General features: G+C 39.0%; 1 protein-coding gene across 4 annotated transcripts in view; it reads right to left on the bottom strand.

Annotated features, from left to right (window-relative positions):
- The window catches only part of asap1b (ArfGAP with SH3 domain, ankyrin repeat and PH domain 1b), an 84,939-nt gene that overhangs the window by 8,448 nt on the left and 53,447 nt on the right, over nucleotides 1-23,044 (bottom strand). For 2 of the 4 annotated variants that reach the window (XM_053674870.1, XM_053674871.1), the window contains exons 16-25: nucleotides 18,896-19,059; nucleotides 17,338-17,471; nucleotides 17,141-17,232; nucleotides 16,854-17,040; nucleotides 15,724-15,809; nucleotides 14,358-14,473; nucleotides 13,825-13,892; nucleotides 13,250-13,357; nucleotides 12,908-13,127; nucleotides 949-1,107 (exon numbers count right to left, since the gene is read on the bottom strand). In XM_053674870.1, the coding sequence (XP_053530845.1) occupies nucleotides 949-1,107; nucleotides 12,908-13,127; nucleotides 13,250-13,357; nucleotides 13,825-13,892; nucleotides 14,358-14,473; nucleotides 15,724-15,809; nucleotides 16,854-17,040; nucleotides 17,141-17,232; nucleotides 17,338-17,471; nucleotides 18,896-19,059 (1,334 nt within the window). Of the gene's footprint in view, nucleotides 1-948; nucleotides 1,108-5,273; nucleotides 5,343-12,907; nucleotides 13,128-13,249; nucleotides 13,358-13,824; nucleotides 13,893-14,357; nucleotides 14,474-15,723; nucleotides 15,810-16,853; nucleotides 17,041-17,140; nucleotides 17,233-17,337; nucleotides 17,472-18,895; nucleotides 19,060-23,044 lie in introns of all 4 variants that reach the window. The other 2 variants (XM_053674872.1, XM_017453713.3) reach the window with 2 other exon arrangements.

Here is a 23,044-nt window from a genome sequence, read left to right as displayed (position 1 = left end):
GTCAATTAACAATTCAGTTTCTCACATGCTATAACACTATATTTGCACTAAAACCTGACTCTGACATAAAACATACCTGTGATAATTCAATAACTCAAGGGGTAGAAAACAATGATTTTATGTCACTTCGACACAAAGCTGCATTTACTTGTACAGCTGCACTTCTTGTTCCTTTTGTTGTAAAGAAAACGAGAGCTACACGAAGTTGTTCCTAGCTGTAATGTAGGTAAGCCATCATTCTTAAGAAGAATTTCCATTTACTGTTCGCTTAAAATTAATTTGTAAATGAGATAAGCAGAATCGTGATACATGAACCAAAAAACTACTACAGGTCTTATTAGCTTTCCTCATGCCTTCACTGGAAATCCAACCAAAAGTTAGTAGGTTAATCTTTATTTTATTATTATTTTTTACTACAGGAGAGCTTAAAATGTTGGAAAATACTAGCAAATAGTAGAATGCTTCCAAATGCTAGCTAATAATGCTAAATCAAATTAGACTGTAAAACTAAATATTGGTATTTGTGTAAAAAAAAAAAAAAAAGAAATAAAAAAATAAAAAAAATCACTGTAATTTTGATGGGAAACATTATACATAATCCTGCACCGCAGGTTGACTGTTCCGCGGGTAAAGTGAGGGAAATTATTTTGTGTTCTTCCTCAGACTCATTTTAAACTATCGTTTAGATGACTGCATTCCTGAGATTCACTTGCTCAGAACATGCTTGTGCCAAGGTAAATAATTTTTTCTTTTCATAATCATATTAAAGGTATATAAGAAAGGTTTTGGGGTATGATGCTAGGGGATTTTGATGTCAATTTTAGAAACATCTCGCATTGTCACCTTGGATTAAACTCAATATCATCTTTGATCTTTGTTAAGCCAGGCAGGAGGAATGGAGCCCTTGGTTTTAACTTGAGTGGTGGGCATAGACCCGCAAGAGCGCACCTTTACACACAAGTGAGTGTGAGAGTGGGGTAGGGGGGTCTGACAGCGTGCGTTTGTGGCCAGGGGGAGGGGGAGGGGGTCTCTTCTTGGATAGCGTGGAGCTGCTGTTAGCAGGGAGCTGGGAGCCAGGGGAGAGAGGGGAGGATGACGATGGTAGGGCTAGAACAAGGGTAAACAAACACAAACAAGAACACAAAAAACAAAATCATGCAATGAGACCATGGGCAAGAGCAATGGCTGATCTCTTTTACTGTTCTGATAGAGAGAGAGAGGGAGAGAGAGAGAGAGCGAGAGAGAGAGAGAGAGAGAGAGAGAGAGAGAGAGAGAAGGGGGGGAGAGTGAGAGAAGGGGGGAGAGTGAGAGAGGGGGGGGTGAGAGAGAGAGTGAGAGAGAGAGAGAGAGAGAGAGAGAGAGTGAGAGAGAGTGAGGGAGAGAGAGAGAGAGAAGGGGGGGGGAGTGAGAGGGGGGGGTGAGAGGGAGAGAGTGAGAGTGAGAGGGAGAGAGAGAGAGAGAAGGTAACAAAATGGTCAGGGAAAAAGAGAAGCCATGGTCAAGTTCAGCTACACAATTAATTGTATTTAAATAATTTATTTAACATTAAATGTTGCATTTAATTTGATGTTTTCAGCATACCAAATTTAGCATTATTGCCTGTGATATTGGTAAGCCTACCTAAAGCTAGGCAACTGAACTAATATTAAATATCTGTTTGGATTGAATCTGGTGTATTTAAACATGACCTCCCCATTCCTTTTCTGTACCGGCATATTTACTATTTGCAGACTAATTGTGTTTAGATTTACCACTTCACAGATTCAAACATTTCACCAACACAGCACTCTTGAATTCTCACATCTCACTTGTGAGAAGGTGCTGATTAATTTCCCATATACGCAATTCTGACAATAGTTCCAACTGTGATACAAATCACAGGTTATTGTACTTTACATTTACAACGTTAGGCTGTTTTCTGCTCATTTACAATGAGAAGAGATCAAACGATTTCATTCCTAAACTGACTGAATAATTGTAATCAAGTGTGATTTCAAAATCTACAAATAAAATCAAGCTACATATTACTCCGGAGATACCGGAGATCCAGACTCTCTCTGCCCTCTGGACCTGCCTAATCCATCCTGAGGCCCCACTTCTGCTCGAGCCCCTGCTGCTGAGGATGACCCTGCATGGACAGCCTACAGATCACCATGAGATTACTGTGGATGGTACAGACAGACACCCTAATGATGGCTGTGGATGTCTTCCTTGGATAGCACAAAGAATTACAAAGGAATTACTGTGCAGGAACACATTGAGGTGCATATGGTAAGAATTTTTTTCTATAAATACGCTACAGACTATTCTTTAGAATATATCTATTTATTTATTTTTTTTAAGTCCTCATCTATGATGTTTACATTGCCCTGCCTGTTGCTGTCATTTATGAGGGCGACATTTTATACTGAATACGAGCCTGAATGAAATCAGTGATGATACGATGGTGATTAAAAGAAACAACAAAGCTGAAACTAAGACTTAAACAGCCAATTTTCAGAAAGAGGCAGCTTTCAGGTTCATATTGGAAGAAAATGAATGACTCCAGAATCAGAGAGACTGGAAGAAGCAGGAAAGTGTAAATACGAGTGAAATTAAGTTAAGGAAATGCATCTGCAGAAATCGTTGGACAAACATCACAACAAAACACAGACTGCATGGAATATTTAGACAGAAAGGTTTTCTAAAACTAAACACAATATTTCTCAAGGTATGTTCGCCGTTACACTAAAGTGAGATCATTTCTGTATTTTAGCAGCCAATGAAACGCTCAGTCCAAGATCATCAAGAAACGATGAGCAACGGCTCCGGCAAAGCTGTGATGAAACACTCCTGCAGCAACTGATCATGCAGTTAAACTACAATGGAAAGAGATATGAAGCAAAACAGATGTATTCAAGTCATTATTAGTGTCAGCATCATGTTAACTAACAAACAATGACAATGCTCAGTCGATATATAGCGAGGGGAAATTATTTGGACACTTATGTTTTTCTTATTTAATATACCTCCAGCACATATATCCATTTTAAATTGACAATGTCTTTTGGCTTTGTTTGGCCTGTAAATATATATTTAAAAAATGTACATTATGTATGTATGTATGTATGCATTCATAAGCATAAAATACCAAACTGCAGAAACCCATTTCGTGAAGCTGCCGACTAACAGTAGCTGATGTTGCTTCCACAGGGAGTCTGGAACAGTGGATAGGAGATTTTTATACACTTTATGTACTGTGCTTTAACAGTGGTTGATGCTCTTAGACACTTACATTTCACAGTAATAGAATGTACAGTTCACCAGGGCAGATCTACCAGGGCAGAAATGTCATTAACTAAAATATACACACACACAAACAGTCAGATCCATAAATATTTGGGAAATATTATTTATTAATATTTTAGTTGTCGACCACAGTATATAGGAGTTAAAGTGCAGACTGTCAGCTTTAATTTAAGGGTTTTGGACAATTGGCTGTGCAGATATTACACGGCCAGATGTGTGCCCTTTCCTCATTATTTCACTTACAAGTAAGCAGAGAAAAGGTCTAGAGTTGCTACCAAGTATAGGACATGCCTTTGGAATCTGTTGCTGTTAAAAAGAAAGAACACACTGGTGAGCTCAGGAACACCAAAAATCCCAAGAGACCACAGAAATCATTCTTCTCCTGGTGAAGTAAAAACCCTTCACAACATTTGGCCAGATCAAGAGCACCCTCCATCAGATAGGCAGATCTGCGTCGGTCAACAATCAAGAGAAGTCTTCGCCAGGGTAAATAGAGAGGTTTTATTACAAGATAAGACAAAGAACAGCTTGTATCAATATGACAGTGAGAGAAGAGTATGGAGAAAGGAAAGAGTTCAACCAAATACTTCAAAACCCAATGGATGGTGCTTAAAAAGCAACCCAATACTTTTTAAGGCAAAGTAGTTCTGCCATGGCCAAATTAATCATCTGACATGCATTTCACTTGCTGAAGGCAATACTGAAGGCAAAACTTCCCAAGAACAATCATGAACCGAGGACAACTGCAGTAAAGGCCTGGCCTTTATCACTAGGGAGGAAACCCAGAGTCTGCTGATGCCTATGGATTCCAGACTTCAAATGGATTTGCTACCAAGTACTGAAAATGACCACTTAATATTTAAGATGATTATTTTTGGTTGTCCAATTACTTTTGGTCCTTTTAAAAGGGACCACGTGCAAAAAGTTCAGCTACGGCTTCAATTTCAAGCTGAAAGTCTACACTTCAAGCTCATAATCTTTATTTAATTTCAAGTCAAATATCAACTTCATGCCCAAATAATTAGGGACTTGACTGCATACGTAAAGGTTACTTAAAAATAAATTCGAATCATTTTTAAATAGCGTTCAAGATTTAATTGCTACAAAAAAAAAAACGTTCTCATCCAAACTGCACCTGGTATAAAAGACGATTTCACACAACATACAGCAATCATGCTGAAGGCGAAGGACCTTCCAAAAGATCTCAGGGACAACACTACTAAACAACACTAAAATGAATAAACTACAGAGGCAAAGCAAAGAGCAACACCCCAAACATCCCTGTCGGTATACACTGAGTGGTTCAATAATATGCAGGTGGAATGTTTATGGCACCACAACTAATTGTCCCCATACAGGATGCAAGAGTTAACAACATGCTCTCAGAATAATGATGAGGAAAGTAAGATAGAAGCCAGCAGTCAAAAAGGAGTTGCAGGGCAACCTGAATGCAGCAGGGACAACAGTTACACAGAGAACGATAAGCAATGAACTGCTCCACAATCATACTGCAATGATCAATCATACACAATCATAAGCAATCAACCATATTAGAAGATAATTTAATCTCATCAGCCAAGAAACTGATGGATATTTCAACAAGAAAACAACCCCAAAAATGCAGCCAAACTTTAATCACAATGCTGCAAAAAACTAACTCCTTTTCCCACTACCAACTGTGTTGTTTAAACAATTTTAGTCATGCTTATGAACACATGTTTGTTCATATTTATAAAATACAAAGTGAAATGATATTATATCTGGACATCTGAAGTGGATATATGCACTAGAAGAATAGCAAATAACAAAAAACAAAAAGTGTCCGAATACGTATTTCCCTTCACGGTAAATGATCAGACTACAGCAGCTCTGTTTCTAATCACAATGCCGTGTTAGTGGGTTAAACTCCTGTCATTAGAGGTTCTGATTCAGATCATATCAGGATTAAAAAGGAGAGCAAAGATGAAAAAAAGGCAGATAGTCACTGATGTATGGCCGAGTGCTAGTCACAGTAGCATAGTGTGAATGAGAACCAAGGAATGCCAGAGGAGGAGCTGCAAAAGAGAGAGAGAGAGAGAGAGAGAGAGAGAGAGAGAGAGAGAGAGATAGAATTTTCATAGAGGGTGTCATTCATAAAGGTATGAACACAATAAGAAAAAGTAAAAGATAAAAACAAAGAAAAAGGATTTTAGATTTTTTTTTAAAAACAATGTTGCATTTCATTATAAATAATATCAAAACATCTTTGTCTATTTTTCTTTCCCCCAATTCTAAACACTCTTCTGCCCCATACTACTGTTCCAGTCTTTAACGTTTAACCTGACACTGCTTTGTTGCACTCGGGCTATTCTCCTCCCTGATGATGCATTAACTATATATTTTCACTTCACTCAAAATGAAATGTGCTGAAGATGTGTATAATAAGCATAATAAGTATTTACTCTGACTGAATCTCTCCATTTTCCTGTCTTTCCTCCATTCTCACTGTCTCTCCTCTCCTCCCATTTCCAGCCCTCTTTCTCCCTCTCTCTCTCTCTGCTTGTTTCTCCTCTGTACAGACTAAAGCTACAGTTTTCTTGAGAGGAACATTTGCCTGTTGTGTTTATTCATATAGACACAATATAGTATTACGGAAATTACAAAATCTAAAGTCAAGCATTTCAATTTTCAGTACATGAGGTTACTAAACACAAATGCCTCTTTATATGTCCTGTAAAGATTTGTAGTGGTAAACAAATAATAAATGAAAAGTGGATTCAACCTGACATCAAATATCTGATCATTTAAAGCTGCCTTCAGATGATAAGCATTCTGCTCACTGTGAGGTTGCAGAAATGCTCCGTTATCAAGACATGCTCACTGTACCTTAGCTTTTAAATCATTCACTACTGATGCTACTGATTAGTGACTTGTTGTACAGCTATACTGCCTGTCATATACAGTCTCCTCAAAAATATTGGAATGGCAAGGCCAGTTCTTTTGTTTTTGCTATATAAAGAAGACGTTTTGAGATCAAAAGATGAATATGAGACGATAGATCCGATTTCAGCTTTTATTTCCTGATATTTATGTCTAGATGTGTTAAACAACTTAGAACATGGCACCTTTGGCACCCAATTTTTAGTTGAGAAAAAGCAGAGGAACAGACCATCTTAAAGTTAATAACACTTAATATTTGGTTTCATATCTTGTGACCCCTTTTCCAGGCTTATACCACAGTTTTTTTTCAGTTGCTGTTTGCTTTGGCGGGTTCCTCCCATCACGCTCGTCTTCAGGAGGTGAAATACATGCTCATTTGGGTTGAAGGTCTGGTCGTTGACTTGGCCAGTCTAAAACCTTTGTATAGGGTGACTGTTGGTAAAAAGACTTTCCTGTCCTTCCTACAGCAGGGCTGAAGGAGTCTGTTGCTGAATGTACGCCTCTATTTGACCAAGAAATCATGTAGGGGATGTGACACCATTGCGCAGGATGGGCACTAGTTTGTTTAGTGTCCTCCTTTCCATGACCACATCAAAACTGTCCATCCCAGCATCCCAGGACAGAGCCAGCCTTCTTAATTGGTTTGTTGAGCTCCTTTGGTTCAACTGCTCTAATGCTGCCTCCCCGGCATATTGTCGGAAAGAAGACATCATATGCAAGACTGGTAAAAGATCTCAAACACCTTGCAGCAAACATTAAAGGACCTGAGCTTCCTCATAAAGTAGAGTCTGCTCATGCCCTTTCTGTAGACAACCTCGGTGTTGCCCTTCCAGTATAGCATACTGTCAAGGTGGACACTAGGTGTCACTTGCGGTTTGAGGTCGGCCAAGTCTTTCCAGGACCTTCATCACATGCAATATGAGGACAACTGCGCTGTAGTCATTTAGGAATGATGGAGCCTTCTCTGGGACAGGGAGCAGACATGATGTTTTCCACAGCACTGGCACTCATGAAGGCTTAGGTTGAAGGATCCTACATACCTGGTTTGCACAATCCTTTATTAACCTGGGGCTGATTCCATTAGGGCCTCCAGCTTTGCCCTGTTTTAGCGTCTCCAGATCTCTTCACTTGGCTGATTGTAACAGATAAGTGAAGGGTTGTGTGTGTTAGTTCTCTGTATCCATGGTTTAGGGAAGTTGGCTGTAGGGTGGAGTAGGTTAAGTGGTTGTGGGGTGAGTCGGGGAGGAATGGTGGAGGGGAAGGAATGGGTGAGATGGGGAAAGGTATACGGCCATGGGGGAAGTGAGGGAGGAGTGGTGGTGAGAGTGGGAGGGAGGGTGTGTTGTCATGGTGGGAGAGGAAGTGGAGTGGTGGGGAGGGAGTAGGGGAGATGAGGGATAAATTGATAAATTTCAAATTTAGATCCTGAATTTATATTTTTCCGTAAAGCGGATTTGTGACAATGCCCATTATTAAAAGGACTATATAAATAAAACTGAATTGAATTGAATGAGGGATGTAAGGATGTGATGAGATGAGGATGTGTGGCTGCTGCAGGTGGGTGAGGAGGGCATCATGCATTCAGCTTGTTGGCTCTGTCCAAGCCGTGGCTTCATCTTGAAGCCAGTGATTTGCTTCATGCCAGCCCACACCTCCTTCGCGTTGTACTGTTGAAGCTGTAGTCTCAGTAGTAGTTTTCCTTGTTTTCCCTCATCCTTACCTTCAACTCCTTCAGATGATAATATAGTCTGTGCTGCAGTCTGTCATGCTATTAATGACTTCCTCAGCTGACGCACACAGCACCTCCCAGTCTGTGGCTCAAAGCAGACCTGCAAAGCTTCCTCTGCTTCTCAACACTGTTGCCCAAACTTTGAGCTGTTGGTTTTCTTGCGATTTCCGGCGATTTCAACAATGTATCACTCTCCACCACATTGCTCACCAAGTATAATCAGATTGTTGACAGTACAACCAGAGAGAACTGTAGTAGTCATTGTAGTAACTGTCTGTTTCGCTAAATATTTTTTCCAGCAAGCCTTACTTGATTTATTTGAAGAATGTCATTTGAGGAATGTTCCTATAAACCATTCATAATACAGAATATGGGCATCCATCCATCTTCTATACCGCTTATCCTTCCTTCAGGGTCACGGGGAACCTGGAGACTATCCCAGGGAGCATGGGGCACAAGGCGGGGTACACCCTGGACAGGGTGCCAATCCATCACAGGACATAATCACATACACACTCACACACCCATTCATACACTACGGACACTTTAGACACGCCAATCAGCCTACCATGCATGTGTTTGGACTGGGGGAGGAAACCGGAGTACCCGGAGGAAACCCCCGTAGCACGGGGAGAACATGCAAACTCCACACACACACAGTGTACTGAAACTGATTCAATACACAACTACAGTGTTAAAAGCCAGTGAGCAGCAAAGCGTGGTTAAACCTTTACCGCTCATAGGAGATCTCTTTTAGGAGAAATGTCCCACCCCCAGCTGAACTGGAAGCTTTGATGGATTTTTCAACCTGTCTGTTATTGCCTGAAGTACTGGGTCACCACTCCAGTCTATCTGTCTGAAAGCCAGGGATGGAAGCATTTGAGTCTGGAATATCCTTATGCAGCCTTGTCTGTGTAAAGCAAAGCAAACTGCATTTCCAATACTCCTTTTGGGTCCTGACCAGCGCGCTGGGCTTGTCCATCTTATCAGCAAGGCACCTCACGTTTCCCATAATGATCGCGAGAATTAAGCGCTCGTACCGTTTTCTTTTTGAGTCCAGCTCTGCATCCTCTATACCTCTATATGGTATGGTTTAACACATCTCTGACACATCTGTATGGCTTAACAGATCGAGATCTAAATATCAGGAAATGACATTCTTGATGTAAATTTCAGGAAATGAAAGTTTAAATTCTGATCTATTGTCTCATATTTATATTTTGATCTCAACAAAAGAATTCACTTTGCCATTCCAATACTTTTGGAGGACAATATATCTAAGACGGTGTGATGGCTCTGCTCTAAATAATTTTACTTCAGCTTTTATTCAACCAAAATTTGTGAAGGCCCAGTTTCAAAGAAGTCCTTTCTTACCAAGGTCTAGACAAGCAGCTAACTGCTAGCACAGTGACAGGCAAGAACAGTTAAATACTTAACTGTGACTATAAATAAGACAATGTGAAGTGGTTTACTGGTGGTGCTTCATGTTACCAGAGGAGTGGACTAGTGCCAGAGTCTGTGAACACTCGAGATACATACGTTGTGAAGTGGGGAGATTCTCTGTCCATTTACTGTCTGGTACGATGAGCCTCGAGTTAAATAATTTACATAATTTCATACAACAATTTGGCTACGACAGAGGATCTGCTGCAGAAGAGGCAATAATTCATGTTTATAAAACTGGAGTCACTTACCTACAGACAGTTGTTGTTCTTTTATACAAAGGGTTTCATTTATCAAGCTGGATAGGAACGGATTTAATCATAAATTGTTCATGGGAACATTTACACAAGAAACAGTATTCATGAAAATCCTGTAATATATAAAAAAAAAAAAAAGTATTCGTAGCCTACTCATGCTCTTGCGTGTGTGTGTAAATTTATACATAAGAAGACTAGCTAACGTACCGTAAACCTTGACTGATCGGCTTCAAATCATATAAATCTCAACAAAATCATACAAATGAATTACTGCACTTTTATATACAGATTATGGTGTCATGGTTAAATAGCTTGTGTATGTTTATTTACACACAAAAATGTAATGAGACTTTTGTGAAACCCAGTCGTTTAATTTTATTGACATTAACTAAATTAATATTAATTTAGATGAATCAGTCATTCAAATAAGAATGCTGCTCTACAGTTGAGTCCATAAGTATTTGGACTTTTAGCTTTAATTCAAGGGGTTTAACAAAACATTTACAATGTCCCTCATTTTCACATGCTCAAAAGTAATTGGACAAGTTAACAATTATAAAAAGAAGGATGATTTTTAATACTTAGAAGGAAATCCTTTGCAGCCCATGACTGCCTGAAGTCTGGAACCCATGGACATTACCAAATGCTGAGTTTCCTCTCTTGAGATGCTTTGCCAGGCCTTTACTGCAACAGCCTTCATTTGCTGCTTGTTTGTGGGTCTTTCTGCCTTCACTAAGTGAAAAGCATGCTCAGTTGGGTTGAGGTCAGGTGACTGACTCAGCCATTTAAGGATATTCCATTTCTTTGCCTTAAGAAGCTCTTGGATTGCTTTCGCAGTACGTCTTTGGCCGTCTTTTATCCGTCTGTATTGTGAAGCGCTCTATACACTTCAAAATTCATCGTGCGACTTCTATCAGCAGTTACATCATCAACCCAGTTCCACTGACAGCCATACATGCCCATGCCATAACACTCCTCCACTAGTTTTGACAGATGATGTGGTATGTTTTGGATCATGTGTCCTTGCTTTCTTTCATAAACTTTTCTTCCCATCGTTCTGGTACAATTTAATCTTGGTTTCATCTGTCCAAAGAATCTTGTTCAAGAACTGGGCGGGCTTTTTTTTAAAATTATGTTTTCTAGCACTAATCTGGCCTTTCTGTTCTTGACTTTTACCAGTGGTTTGAATCTTGAGGTAAACCCTCTTTTTCTTCTTCTGTAAGCATCCATTTTATTCGCCACTCCTAAAGTTTCGCTGATAGGTCTGTTTTGTTTTTTCAGCCTAATGATGGCGTCCTTCGTTTGCATCGACACCTCTTTGGAAAGCACAGATAGATAGCTAAACAGATATTCTTTATTGATCCCACGAGGGAAATTCTAGGGAAATTTCCCATATTGAGAGTTCCAATGAACCAAATGCACAGTCAATACTTGGAATCAATAAGAGACCTTTTGTCTCCTTTTATCTGTCATGCAATAACAAGAAAACAGGCCAAACCTGGCCATGAAACTACTTATCAGTCAATTGTCCAATTACTTTTGAGCCTGTGAAAAGGACTGTATAAGAAATGGCTATAATTCCTAAATGGTTAATGCAATATTTTTGTTCATACTTTTGGTGCGAGGGATGTCTTTTTAGCATTCCTTACTTGTACAAATAACCTGGAAAATATGTAGAACGTGATAAAAAATAAAATATACAATGGATTGAGTCACGGCGTTGACAAAAGTGTATTAAGTTGCTGAGAAAACCCATTTGGAAGACGGATCTCTGGTCCGGAATGCTTGTGTGTTTTTGGATGCACTTACAGTCAGTCACTTCACACTCTATGGGCCACTGCAGATCCTGTGGGCGGAGCTTCACGAACTTGAACGGGAATCGAACCAAACTAGCTGAGATATATATATATATATATATATATATATATATATATATATATATATATATAATTGGCATAGATGTGAGTCAAAAACAACTTTTAGTTCTACCTCTGAGAAAGCATTTGTGGCTTTGCTGTGAGAGTTTTGATTTTTATCAAGTTTAGTGGCATCACAGAATAAACACGTCAGGTAGTTTACAGTTACATTTATATAGCGCTTTTCTAGACACTCAAAGCGCCACTGTACGTGGTCTCCTCAACACCACTAGTGTGTAGAATCCACTGGGATGATGTGACGGCAGCCGTAGTGCACCAAAACACCCACCACACACCAGCGATTAGTGGAGAGGAGAGAGTGATGTAGCCAATTCAGAGATGGGGATTATTAGATGGCCATGACAGAGAAGGGCCAATGGGGGGTTTACAGTGTAGTGTCCCAGTCACTATACTGGGGCATCAGGCCCCACACAGACTACAGTGTGAGCGCCGCCTGCTGGTCTCATTAATACCACTTCCAGCAGCAACCTTAGTTATCCCCAGGAAGTCTCCCATCCAGGTACTGGCCAGGCTCAACCCTGCTTAGCTTCAGTGGGAATTTATGTGAGACTGCTTTTTAGCAACACATGCATATGAATAATGAACTAAAATCAGGGTTTCCAAAACTACTGTATATCTGGGGGAATTTTTTTTTTCAGTTAAGCTTATCCAATTATATACACACAACTTTATTAAGAGATTGATAAATGAGGCCCACTGAATGGCTCTTAAACACATTTACATTCAGTCTGCTAAAATAAATTACTGGGTCAATATCCACTGCATTCTACCAACCCAAGACCCCTGATTCCGAACCTTACTGCACATCACATGCTTAATTGTTATTTTTTTGCTTCTACGAGACTCTACTCCATCACCAGCTGACTTGCAATACTTCTCATGGAACTGTTCATTTTATGGAAATTCATGCACATTTTAATTTAAAGTTGATCCAAGGTTTTTATTTGTATCTACTGGTGTTTTTTTAGTTATTAATATTTTTATATATGCCGTTTTAATTATATTATTATCCCTTTTTTGCGGAAGTGAAGAATTAATAGACTACTGTAGGTCTACATGGCATCTACAATAAATAAATAACTAAATAAAGGTTCTGTGCAGAAAACACCTGAGCATTCTCTATTCATCTGAGCCATTTAGGGAATTAATCCTTAGTGATAACAGACTCTGATTGATTTCTGGGTCCCGGGCTGAATATAACACAGGATCGAGGAGTACGATAGACATTATCTGTAGGCAGCCTAAAGATCACTTGTAGCACAGGAGAATGACACATTTTGTGCTTGCTGTTTACATAATGTGAGCGACTGGTGCACTCTTGAATTCTGCTTTACCTTTTCCTGCATTCCTGGGTGGTAGAGGTGGTGCATCACTGACAGGGGAAGAGGGACAGTCAGTGGAAACGCTGTACATCTGATTGGTAAACATGCCGTAGGAGAGGCGCGGTTTATCACGCTGGACAGGGAAAGCTGGGAGGGAGAGCTTATCATGAGGAGACAGGCTGGATGAGTGACAGAAACTTTGTGGTCTCCGGTCTTTCTTAATAGGGCTTGGCTGGAGAAGAGAACAGGTGAAGCAAAAGTGTGTGCATAATTGTGTACGGTTAATAGACAGGAAATTTCTATTTTCAGAGGATGGAAAATTACTAGAGCTAAATGGAGTATGGAGTTTCACACCTTGTCATCAAGATCATCATCGCTCTCATCCATTTCCTCCAGTCTAAGATTCCAGTCATACTCAACATGAACCTTTGGATTAAACTTGCCCTCTGCAGCTTGCATTAACTAAGGCGAAAAAACAAACCACAGACATCATTTATTTTTATGTCTAATTCTCTGCTGCCATCTAGCGGACAAAGTCTCAGTGGCAGACTTTAATCTTTAAATTCTCCTTTTTTTTCCTGACTTTTTTTTTTTTAAATGGCTTCAATAAAGGAACTTTATTTTTTCCATCATTACATTCTTACTATTATCTACAGCATTTTGTTATTTTCTATATCATTTGTTAGTTATTTGAACTTACATGACCACACAGCTCTGACATAACTAAACGAATTAAAAACAATATAATCAGAAATTCTCCATGCAACTCTGTACAGCCTGTTAAAAAGTGGGCTTCAGACAATACATGCAGTCTGTCAGTGTTAGCAGGGTGCAAAAGCCAACAGGTAACTGCTAACTAACAGCTCATTACATTCTTCCCAACTTCTAGTAATTGCTGGCTGAACATTTTAACAACACTATTTACTTACTGCCTCTGCAGACTGGTCAATCCTCATCCGCCTGGCAACATCCAGTGCTGTTTCTCCATTATGATTGACTGTAAGAAACAGGAGCAGACAATGAGAAATTAGTACATAGAGTACAGCTACTGCCAATACAGAACAGTGTTTTAAAACCAATACTACAGGCAAAGAATGCCCTTTAAAGCTTCAGCACAGCCCTTTCCTCTCTCAAAGGTCAGCCTAAACCCTTCAGACATGGACAGAACATGGCCCATCACAAAATAATTTGGAATACTAACCATTTATGTAAACATCTGTGATCTAGACCAAATAATGACATGATGTGCTTTTTCAGTATTTATTAATGAAATAATTCCAATTTATCCACTGAATAAAGTAAATTAGGAAAATGGAAAATCTTTGCAAAATGAAAACAAAACTGCAATACACATGTTGTACATCCTCCGTAAGCTAAAATACAGATTTCTACAGTAAGACACTCGGTGTGTGCGTACGTATGTGTGTGTGTGTGTGTGTGTGTGTGTGTGTGTGTGTCTCACTGATGTCAGTAGCAGGTTTGCCTCTTAGGAGTAATTTTAGGCATTCGTGTTTTTCATAGATGCAGCAGTAGTGCAGGGCTGTGTTTCCTCTCTCAGTCTGTTTATCCAGATGTCCACTAAGCACGCACACACACACGCACAAACACACACGATCATTTTAAATTATTTGCAAAGACAATACCATAAAACATAACGTGAAAACAATAACATGAACTCAACATTAGCATGATTTAGTTTCTAAATGCTTGAGGCAGTGACACTGAAAAGCTCAGTAAGCTATGCTCCTGACATGACTAATGCTGCATTTTATACGTTGGATAAAATAAACCTTAGAAGGACCAAAATTTGTGAGATGTTTAAATGCTGCACATTATTATTATTATTATTATTAATAATAATAATAATAATAATAATAACAAGAAGAAGAAGAAGACGAAGAAGAATCTTTGATGCTGCCTTATCCTGGTCAAGGGGAATCTGGAGCCTATTCCAGGAAAACTGGGTGACATGCAGCAGAGAATCTCACACGCATGCGCACACATGGGTGATTTTGGCCTGGTTTATACCAGACACGTGACCTTATATACATCTGGCGGATTAAAAGCCACATCCACTGGCACATCAGAACTAAAACATGCTTGTCCAGCATGTCCAGGTCGACCCGTGAGATGTTAAGCAATTCCATAATTTTGTTTGCTGTGGAGCAGCATGGAGATGTTATTGTAGACGAAATTCAAAAATTTTCATGACTGTTGTGTCTCAGATTGAAAACTATGATATTCTATTTAAAAGTATTGCATTTCAAAAGTACAAAAACACTTTCTTGTAGATTCGAAGGCTAGATAGGATTTCTTTTTTTTTTCTTTTTAAATCAAACACTAGCCATAATGGGGAAACTGGTCTTGGAATTTTAGCGTTTACACTCAAAAACAGCTGAGGGCAGATCGTTGACAATAGTTGCGTCAAATGAATGCACGATGCATGCAGTAAGAATAAACTCAGCCTTGAAGTACCCAAAGCACTTACAAGCATGTAGGAACATGGAGGACAACATGCAGAATCGAATCGCAGTGGTGAAGCAGCAACGTTATCGTCAGTGCCAGCATCCTGCTTAATATTATTTGCATTATGATAAATATATATATAAGATATAAATATAAGATAGATAAATAGAGCTTGTGACCAAATCAAGATGTGCATCCATTCTGAATTTTAAACACTTTTAAACACACAAATGGATGATAACTACTAAGATGTAAGGTCAAGAAAATCACCTACAAATCATTCAATTAATCAAGCAATTATTAAATGACATCCCAATTTCCCCCTCAAATATGTTGGCAACTACAATCTGTTGTTCCTCCACCTGTTCTGAACCAGAAAGTCGACCAGGTGCAGTGACGTGTGGTCGGCAGTCCTCACGGCATAGTGCAGCGCTGTCTCTCCACCCTCCTACAAAACATTCAGTCCAGAGATCTGAACAAAAATCTCCTTCACAAAGTATGGAACACATCAAATTTAATTAAAATGATATGTTTTTAAGGTTAGACCAAAACTGAAGTACAAATACAGTCATGTGGAAAAAAAATAAGTACACCCCATGGAAATCGTTGACTTTCTTGACATATTTGGACAAGCAAACATTTGATCATCTTTGAAACAGTGCCTATTAGTAAAGTTGATTTACTTGAACAAAACCACAAGGAAAATGAGCTTTTTCAATCATTTATTCAACAGAAATATCAATAGATGTGATAGTCTTCTGTGGAAAAAGTAAGTACACCCTTGGCCTCAGAAGCCAGTATTGCCCCCTTTAGCAGAAATAACTTGCTGGAATTTCTGACCTCTCTTCCATGCAATATTCTTTCAGCTGCAAGATGTTTGAGGGTTTTCTTGCATGTACTGCCAGTTTCAAATCCCCCCACGACATCTCAATGGGATTCAAATCCGGGCTTTGACTAGGCCATTTTATGGATTTGAAGGTGTAATAAATGTAGGGGTGTACTTACTTTTTCCATGTGCCTGAGCTGTTTTTTAATTTAAATTGTGCAAATTATACAAAATATCAATTTTATGAGTCATTTGATAGAGAATATCAACTTTATTAATAGGCACTGTTTCAAAGAGGATCAAATGCTTGCTTGTCCAAATACGTCAGCAAAAAAAAGTTTTTTCACGACTGTATAACAAACTTTGTAAATAATTGAAGCATTGTCAAATTGTCACATAGTATGTTTACTTTTAATTTATACCACTAGAAATGTAAGCATACGATGCTAATTAATATTTATACATCCAAGCTTTACTTCGGTTATGAGGTAGGGCGATTTGATACAGCATGTAAGATTCAATGCAAATTAAACAAATAAATTCTTATAAATGCTTATGAACTACACCATTAAATAATGGCACATCGATTTGATCATTAGTACATTTAACTCAGATAGCCAACAATACGTCTTATAGTTTATGAGTCCAAGAAGACCTTAGACTCACCTGTCCTCCATCAGGAAGTGGCTCCATAAGCTCCACCCCTTCAGCAGACACTTGGATGAGAGCCAGCAGGTCACGTGACCTCACTGCATCATACAGATTGCTCAGCTTCACCACGGCTGAGTTGCAAGTCCTCCTCGCAAATTTATGGTCCACATATTTGGCGGTTATAAACTCCTTGCGGATTGTCCTAATATGTTAAACAAAACAATATCACAGCATGCAGAACAGATTGGTTACAAGTGATTATTGAAAAATTTGGGATGAAGAGAGAGCCTTTAATTACTCACATATCACTAGATGGAGTAGGCTTTGGGGAGGGACAGGGAAGATTTCCTTCCACAATCTCATTAAAATTACTGTTTCCAACATTCTTGGCCAGCTGAAAGCGGAACATCAAGAATGAATGTACCAGCTGTAACGTTTCAAGCACAATAAGACTCCATTCCATGCATTTTATTAGCTATGAAGCAGCTGATTAACCCACCAAGAGTTCGGAGGTTCCCAGTTTGTCCAGTTCCATGGACTGAATGCGAGAGATGTGCACACCCATCTCCCTGTGAATGCCTGAACACTCGATACACGTCAGGATGCCCAGGTTAGTCGACAACCATTTTGGATCTACAGGATGAAAGCAAACATTAGCAAATCAGGTCAAAAACACCTCTGTGTGTGTGACCTCATTTTGAGGGCTTCATCACTAGGAGGCCTTTTTGAACTGAATCAAATGAATCAAATGGTAAAGCATTCAGACAATGTTGTGTTTGTTATTTAATATACAGTACTTCCAGTGGATATATCCACTTCAAATTTCCACACAACGTCTTTTGACTTTGTACTTATTAATATGAACAAATACAGATGTATTCATAAGAATAAACAAAGATATGTATAAAAAAACGAAAGTGACAGGAAAAAAGCATTCACAAACCACCAACATTACCAACATGAGTACTTTGTTCCAAATCTGTTGTTAGCAATCACAGTTTCGAGACTATTGTAAGAAGTAATTCGCTTTTTTGTAGCATTGTGGTTCAGTGTTGGCCCATTACTCTTGCCAAATCATCTACAATTCCCCAAGGTTACAAGGGTCCCACTGATGGACTCACAATTTCAAAATCTTCCTTAAATTTTTACTAGGACTCAAGTCAGTAGATTGGCTAGGCCATGCAAGGCATGAGCTATTCTGGCTGTACGTTTGGGGTCATTTCAGGAAACAGCCATCTTCTCCCCAGTCTTGGCAGATGAGATATCATTCGTGTATCCCTTCTTTCTCCAAACATGACGAGCTGAATTAAGGCCAAATCATTGCTATCTTTTTCTGATCAGAGTACATTGTTCTAAGAGAGTTCTGATTTGTCGAAATGCTTTTAGACATGCATCTCTGTATGTCTAAAAAGTAAGTAGAACTTTATGGGCATTATTCTAAAAGATATGTTTGGCACAAAAATGGCACCCAAAGCACACCATAATCAGGATAACTTTCCAGTTTCTACAGGTAATATGAAAAGCTGCATGTTGTTTTGTTTTGTTTTACTAACTTCAAGAGAAACAACAAAAGAGGCTGGTGAGGGAAAGACTGTGTAGAGTCGCTATAAAGAAAGTGATAAGAATTAGCTGATCTTGTGGACATTCCTCACCGTTAAATGTAACTATAAACAGTTAAAAAACACGACGTGTCTAATCGTTGCCAAATCACTATGGACTAAGAAAAATAAAACGCTTCAGGACATGCTGTTATAGGAAAAACTTTTTATATAATGGTATGCCCCAGCATACGTTATTTCTGGATCTGGTTTTGAAATGATATCGGGTTCTGTTTTGGCAATCCTGTTACTGAAAAAATGCCACCCTAGCCCTAAACCTAAGTGGTCACTGAAGACGCAATCGAGATGCACAAAAATATCAGATGTGAATGGCCATCAGTCTCAGCAGTCATCAGCTTATGAGTGGATCCCGAGACAGAATGGCACTGGCACTTCATCAATAAGTGACTTCGTCATATTCTAGCTACAAGTTTGATGATAATTTGATTACACACACACCTGCAGCACCACAGTCGCAGCAAACCTCATTGCCAGGTATGCGCAGGACTTCGTCAATGATGGCTTTAGTTAGATCCTCCAGGCCGTCTTCTCCTGCTGACTGCTCTCCTCGGAACGCCATGTTCAACGCCTCTTCTTTACTGTTCGTTAACACTGAGGTCCAGCTATAAATGCAGATACACAAGATAACGCCTACACAACATTTCAAATGCAGCTATAACCGGTTATGACTGCATTACTTTTCATTTTCAGGACACTTCTTTGTGTGCATGTCAGAGTTTCCGTTAGTCAGTAAATACCGGTTTTTGACCGTTAAAAATTCGAAATATTAATAGATAAAAATCCAAAACTGTAGAACACTATGTCCGGTAAAAATATAAACACGAAGCAGACGTTAGACAAAAGTATGTTCGCAACTGCACACCTAAATAAAGTCTCTGTGCCTGTGTAAATATAAATATTTTCCTCAATTGCTTCTCCTCTAATGTGTACTCTGATTTGCTCTCATTCAACCACGCACACATGCACGCACACATGCACGCACACATGCACGCACACATGCACGCACACATGCACGCACACATGCACGCACACATGCACGCACACATGCACGCACACGCGTCTTTGTGCTGGTCATCTCTCTCTCTCTCTCTCGTTACAGGAGGCACTGAAAGCACAAACACACACTTAAACTCAGGCTAATCCAACACCTGCCCCCTGCTGCCACAATCGCATATACTATGCATAGTCCAAAACTTTACAGTGCAAAACAAACACTAAATGAGATGAGCGGATTTTTTTCCAGCTTGATATTCTTTATTATTCCAGGATACATGGGCCAGCACCAAAACCTCTTAGTGGAAACTGTGGTGTGCGTGCATTTGTAAAAGAATTTTAAAATTCAAAGAATTTTAGTAAAGGTTGCCAAATTAATTCAGGTGGTGAAAAAACATTATTTGGAGTAAACAAATAATCCAAATAATCCTAAATGTGCTAAATGTGTCCTAAATCAATTTAAATACAGATTCAAACAATTGTCAGATTTTTTATTTATTTTATTGTTATTAGTATGCTTGCAAGAAAGCAAAATGCATACAAATTTTACTTCTATTTCTGTTTTTTCATCGTAAACAAGTTAACACTGGTGTGTGTTTCTAATTTGCAGAACGCTGCCATTACAAACAGAACCTGGCAACCCTGCGACATTAGAAGTGCATCAATATGTTATGAGATGTGCTACACGGTTTTAGCTTGACCTAAACACCGCCTTACTGAGCTCCAAAATAAAACCACATGCTTCAGGGTAAAGTCAGCTTGCTTAATCAGTCGTACTAGAGTGAACATAGAAAGGTCTACAGGGTGTCTGGTTCAGGAGCTGAATAAATGTTCTGAAAATGTATATTGTTTGTTATAATTTGTGAAATTTTAGACCACTCCCACTTCCAGATATGAAAACATGAATAATTAATTTGAGCACTAAATAGATACAGATAAAGGCACACCCCATAGGTGTTATAGGAGTTACACCAAAATAATTTAACCTTGGATAAATGATGAACCGGTCCAGATCCTCAACATGCAAATATCTAGAAAATAAGCATGTAAAATAAGCCGTTTCTAGGACACCAAGTTTCACTCGGTAAGCTGTGCGCCTGGGATAGACCCCATGACTGAGAAAAAGAAAAGCTGAAAAAAAAGACATTTGGTTTTTAATAGATGACTCGAGGAGGGAGAAAAAAGTGCTAAAGTGTTGACTTGGAACACCCATAATAACAAAACTCCAACAGCTCAGCATGAACCTCTACAGCAACACACAGCCTCAGCATGAGGGATTTGAAGCAAGTGTGTGTGTGTGTGTGTGTGGGAAATAGAAGACCGAGAGAAAGAGACATTAAGATGGAGTTAAATGAGATGCACCATATATAAGCTTATATAAACTCCACCTTGGCTATAAATAAGAATTAAATAAAGGTATGGGCAAAAGATGCCGTGGTTTCAGTGAATCACTGACTGACTAACTGAGAGCTTCTCAGGGCACTGATAGACCTCTTTCAATGTTTTAGAACAAAAATAAAAATACCACTGACAATGAAGATTTAACCACTAAGCATTGAGGTTGCGTGGTATATCAGTACTATGGTAATATCACGATACAAAAACTTCAAAATACCACCGATGGCACTGTGTTTTTTTTAAACGATAGTATAGTCAATATGGCAGTACCGTGAGTAATGTTGCACGTGCGGCGGTTAAAACACTAAAACGACACGTCTCACTGCTTTTGCAGAATACACAAAGGTTAGTGACACTTAATTTCACCTAAATTTTTTACCTTAAAGTGCACCTATTATGGTTTTGAAATGTGCCAAATTTTGTTTGAGATCTCATACAACAGATTTACATGCATTCAAAAAAAAAAAACACTTTAATGTGCTCATAATTTTAAGTGTCACAAACGACTCGTTCATTGATCTGTTCTAAAGGATTCATTCTAAAGCCCTCCTTTCAGAAAGTATACTCTGCTCTGATTGGTCAGATGTCCACTCTGTTGTGATTGGTCTACCGCGGTCAGCGTGTGTCGAAAAGGAAATGTCCACTAACCATAACGGGTTTCAGCGCCGTCTGTTTGCGAGCAGCCAATGAAGACCGGAGGCGTTTTGTTACAAACCTACGTAGGTTAGTACAGGAAGTAAGTCTGGAATTACTAACTAACGACTCGTTTCAGCGGTTCAGAATCGGCTCCTCCATTTGGGAGTCAATAACTCCATTTGTCCTGCGCTTTGATTTTTTAAACTTTGCAGGTGGTTTTACATTCACAAACAGCTCTATAACACACTACATGAAAGGTAATATTCGAAAAACTATAATAATATTTAGCTAGCGAGCTAATGTTATGCTAACCGCTGTGTGTAAATACTAAAATTAGTATTTACTAATTTACAAACCTTAGCTACTTTCAGTAGAAGAGCATGTCCAGTACTGCCCCGCAAGAAGGAGGTCCTGCTTTCTCACCTCAGGTAAACCTCTCTGCGACTACTCTGTTCAGTGAGTGGCCGAGAGGAGCAGCGCATTCACTCACGTTAACTTTCCCCGAGTGATTCTGTTAGAGGACCCCGTGGTTATAAATCAGGAATTGAGCAGCGCAGAGCAGCAGCTTGGAACTGGCCTGGAAGTGACCGCTGGTTAACCTGGTTAAGTCTCAGTCCCTTATTTCATACTCAATCGTTTTCCAGAAGCAGAAAAATATATAAATGAGAACAGCTTTATTGGGAATTCGGCTGTATGAGATAAAGTATGTGAGCACAGAGAGTAGGAGAGAAGCAAACAGACGTAAAGGGCTGACACTAGGCAGAATGCGAATATGACGTGATTACGTAATAAGTATGTTAATTAGTGCATGACATCATTTAACAACTTTCCACTGAAAGTTCTCCACTGGCTACAGCGTCACTCACCTTGACGTTACGGTGAATATGAAGCCTGGCAAATGGAACTTTAGTCCAGCATGGCTGGAAAAGGCACCATATATAAACTGGTTGCGTTTTATTATTAATATTATTCATTTATTTATTTTATTTAAAAAGGAAATAAAGAATATGCCTGAATGTTTGAAATCTCTTGTACAGTCCCTGAAAACAAAAAATATATCGTGCTCGAAAAGTCCATAGACGTCCTGGAATTTCACTATGAAGCATCTGCACGAACCCGGTGAAATTTGCCTTGTTTGACTGTAAGCAAGCTAATGTTCCCAATTTAATGATTTTTTTTTTTCGGAATTAATTTCCAAATTCAGTTATTTATTCCTAACGATGTGTTCATTCTTAGCACCAGTATTGAGAGGAAAATGTGGTTTGACTGTTTTCATTTGTATCTACGTATTTCTGTAAATTTGGTTCATTTTCGTATATCTGAATTGTGAATAAACACTGTATCGGGTGGTATCGTGATACTGTCATACTTCAGCTGGAATAGTATCGTAAGATACGTTTATTATATATCATGACGACCCTACTAAACATGCACAATCTTAACTGCTACTACTGCACTACAGTTATGCTTTCAGATTCAGTGAAACGCAAAGCGAGCTAATAAATCAACAGAAAATTATTTCACACAACTGATGTTACTTATACCTGTTAGCATTTGATA

The sequence above is a fragment of the Ictalurus punctatus genome, chromosome 23, assembly GCF_001660625.3.
Source record: "Ictalurus punctatus breed USDA103 chromosome 23, Coco_2.0, whole genome shotgun sequence".
Classification (NCBI taxonomy): Eukaryota; Metazoa; Chordata; class Actinopteri; order Siluriformes; family Ictaluridae; genus Ictalurus; species Ictalurus punctatus.
This window is presented reverse-complemented; position numbering and strand designations above follow the sequence as displayed.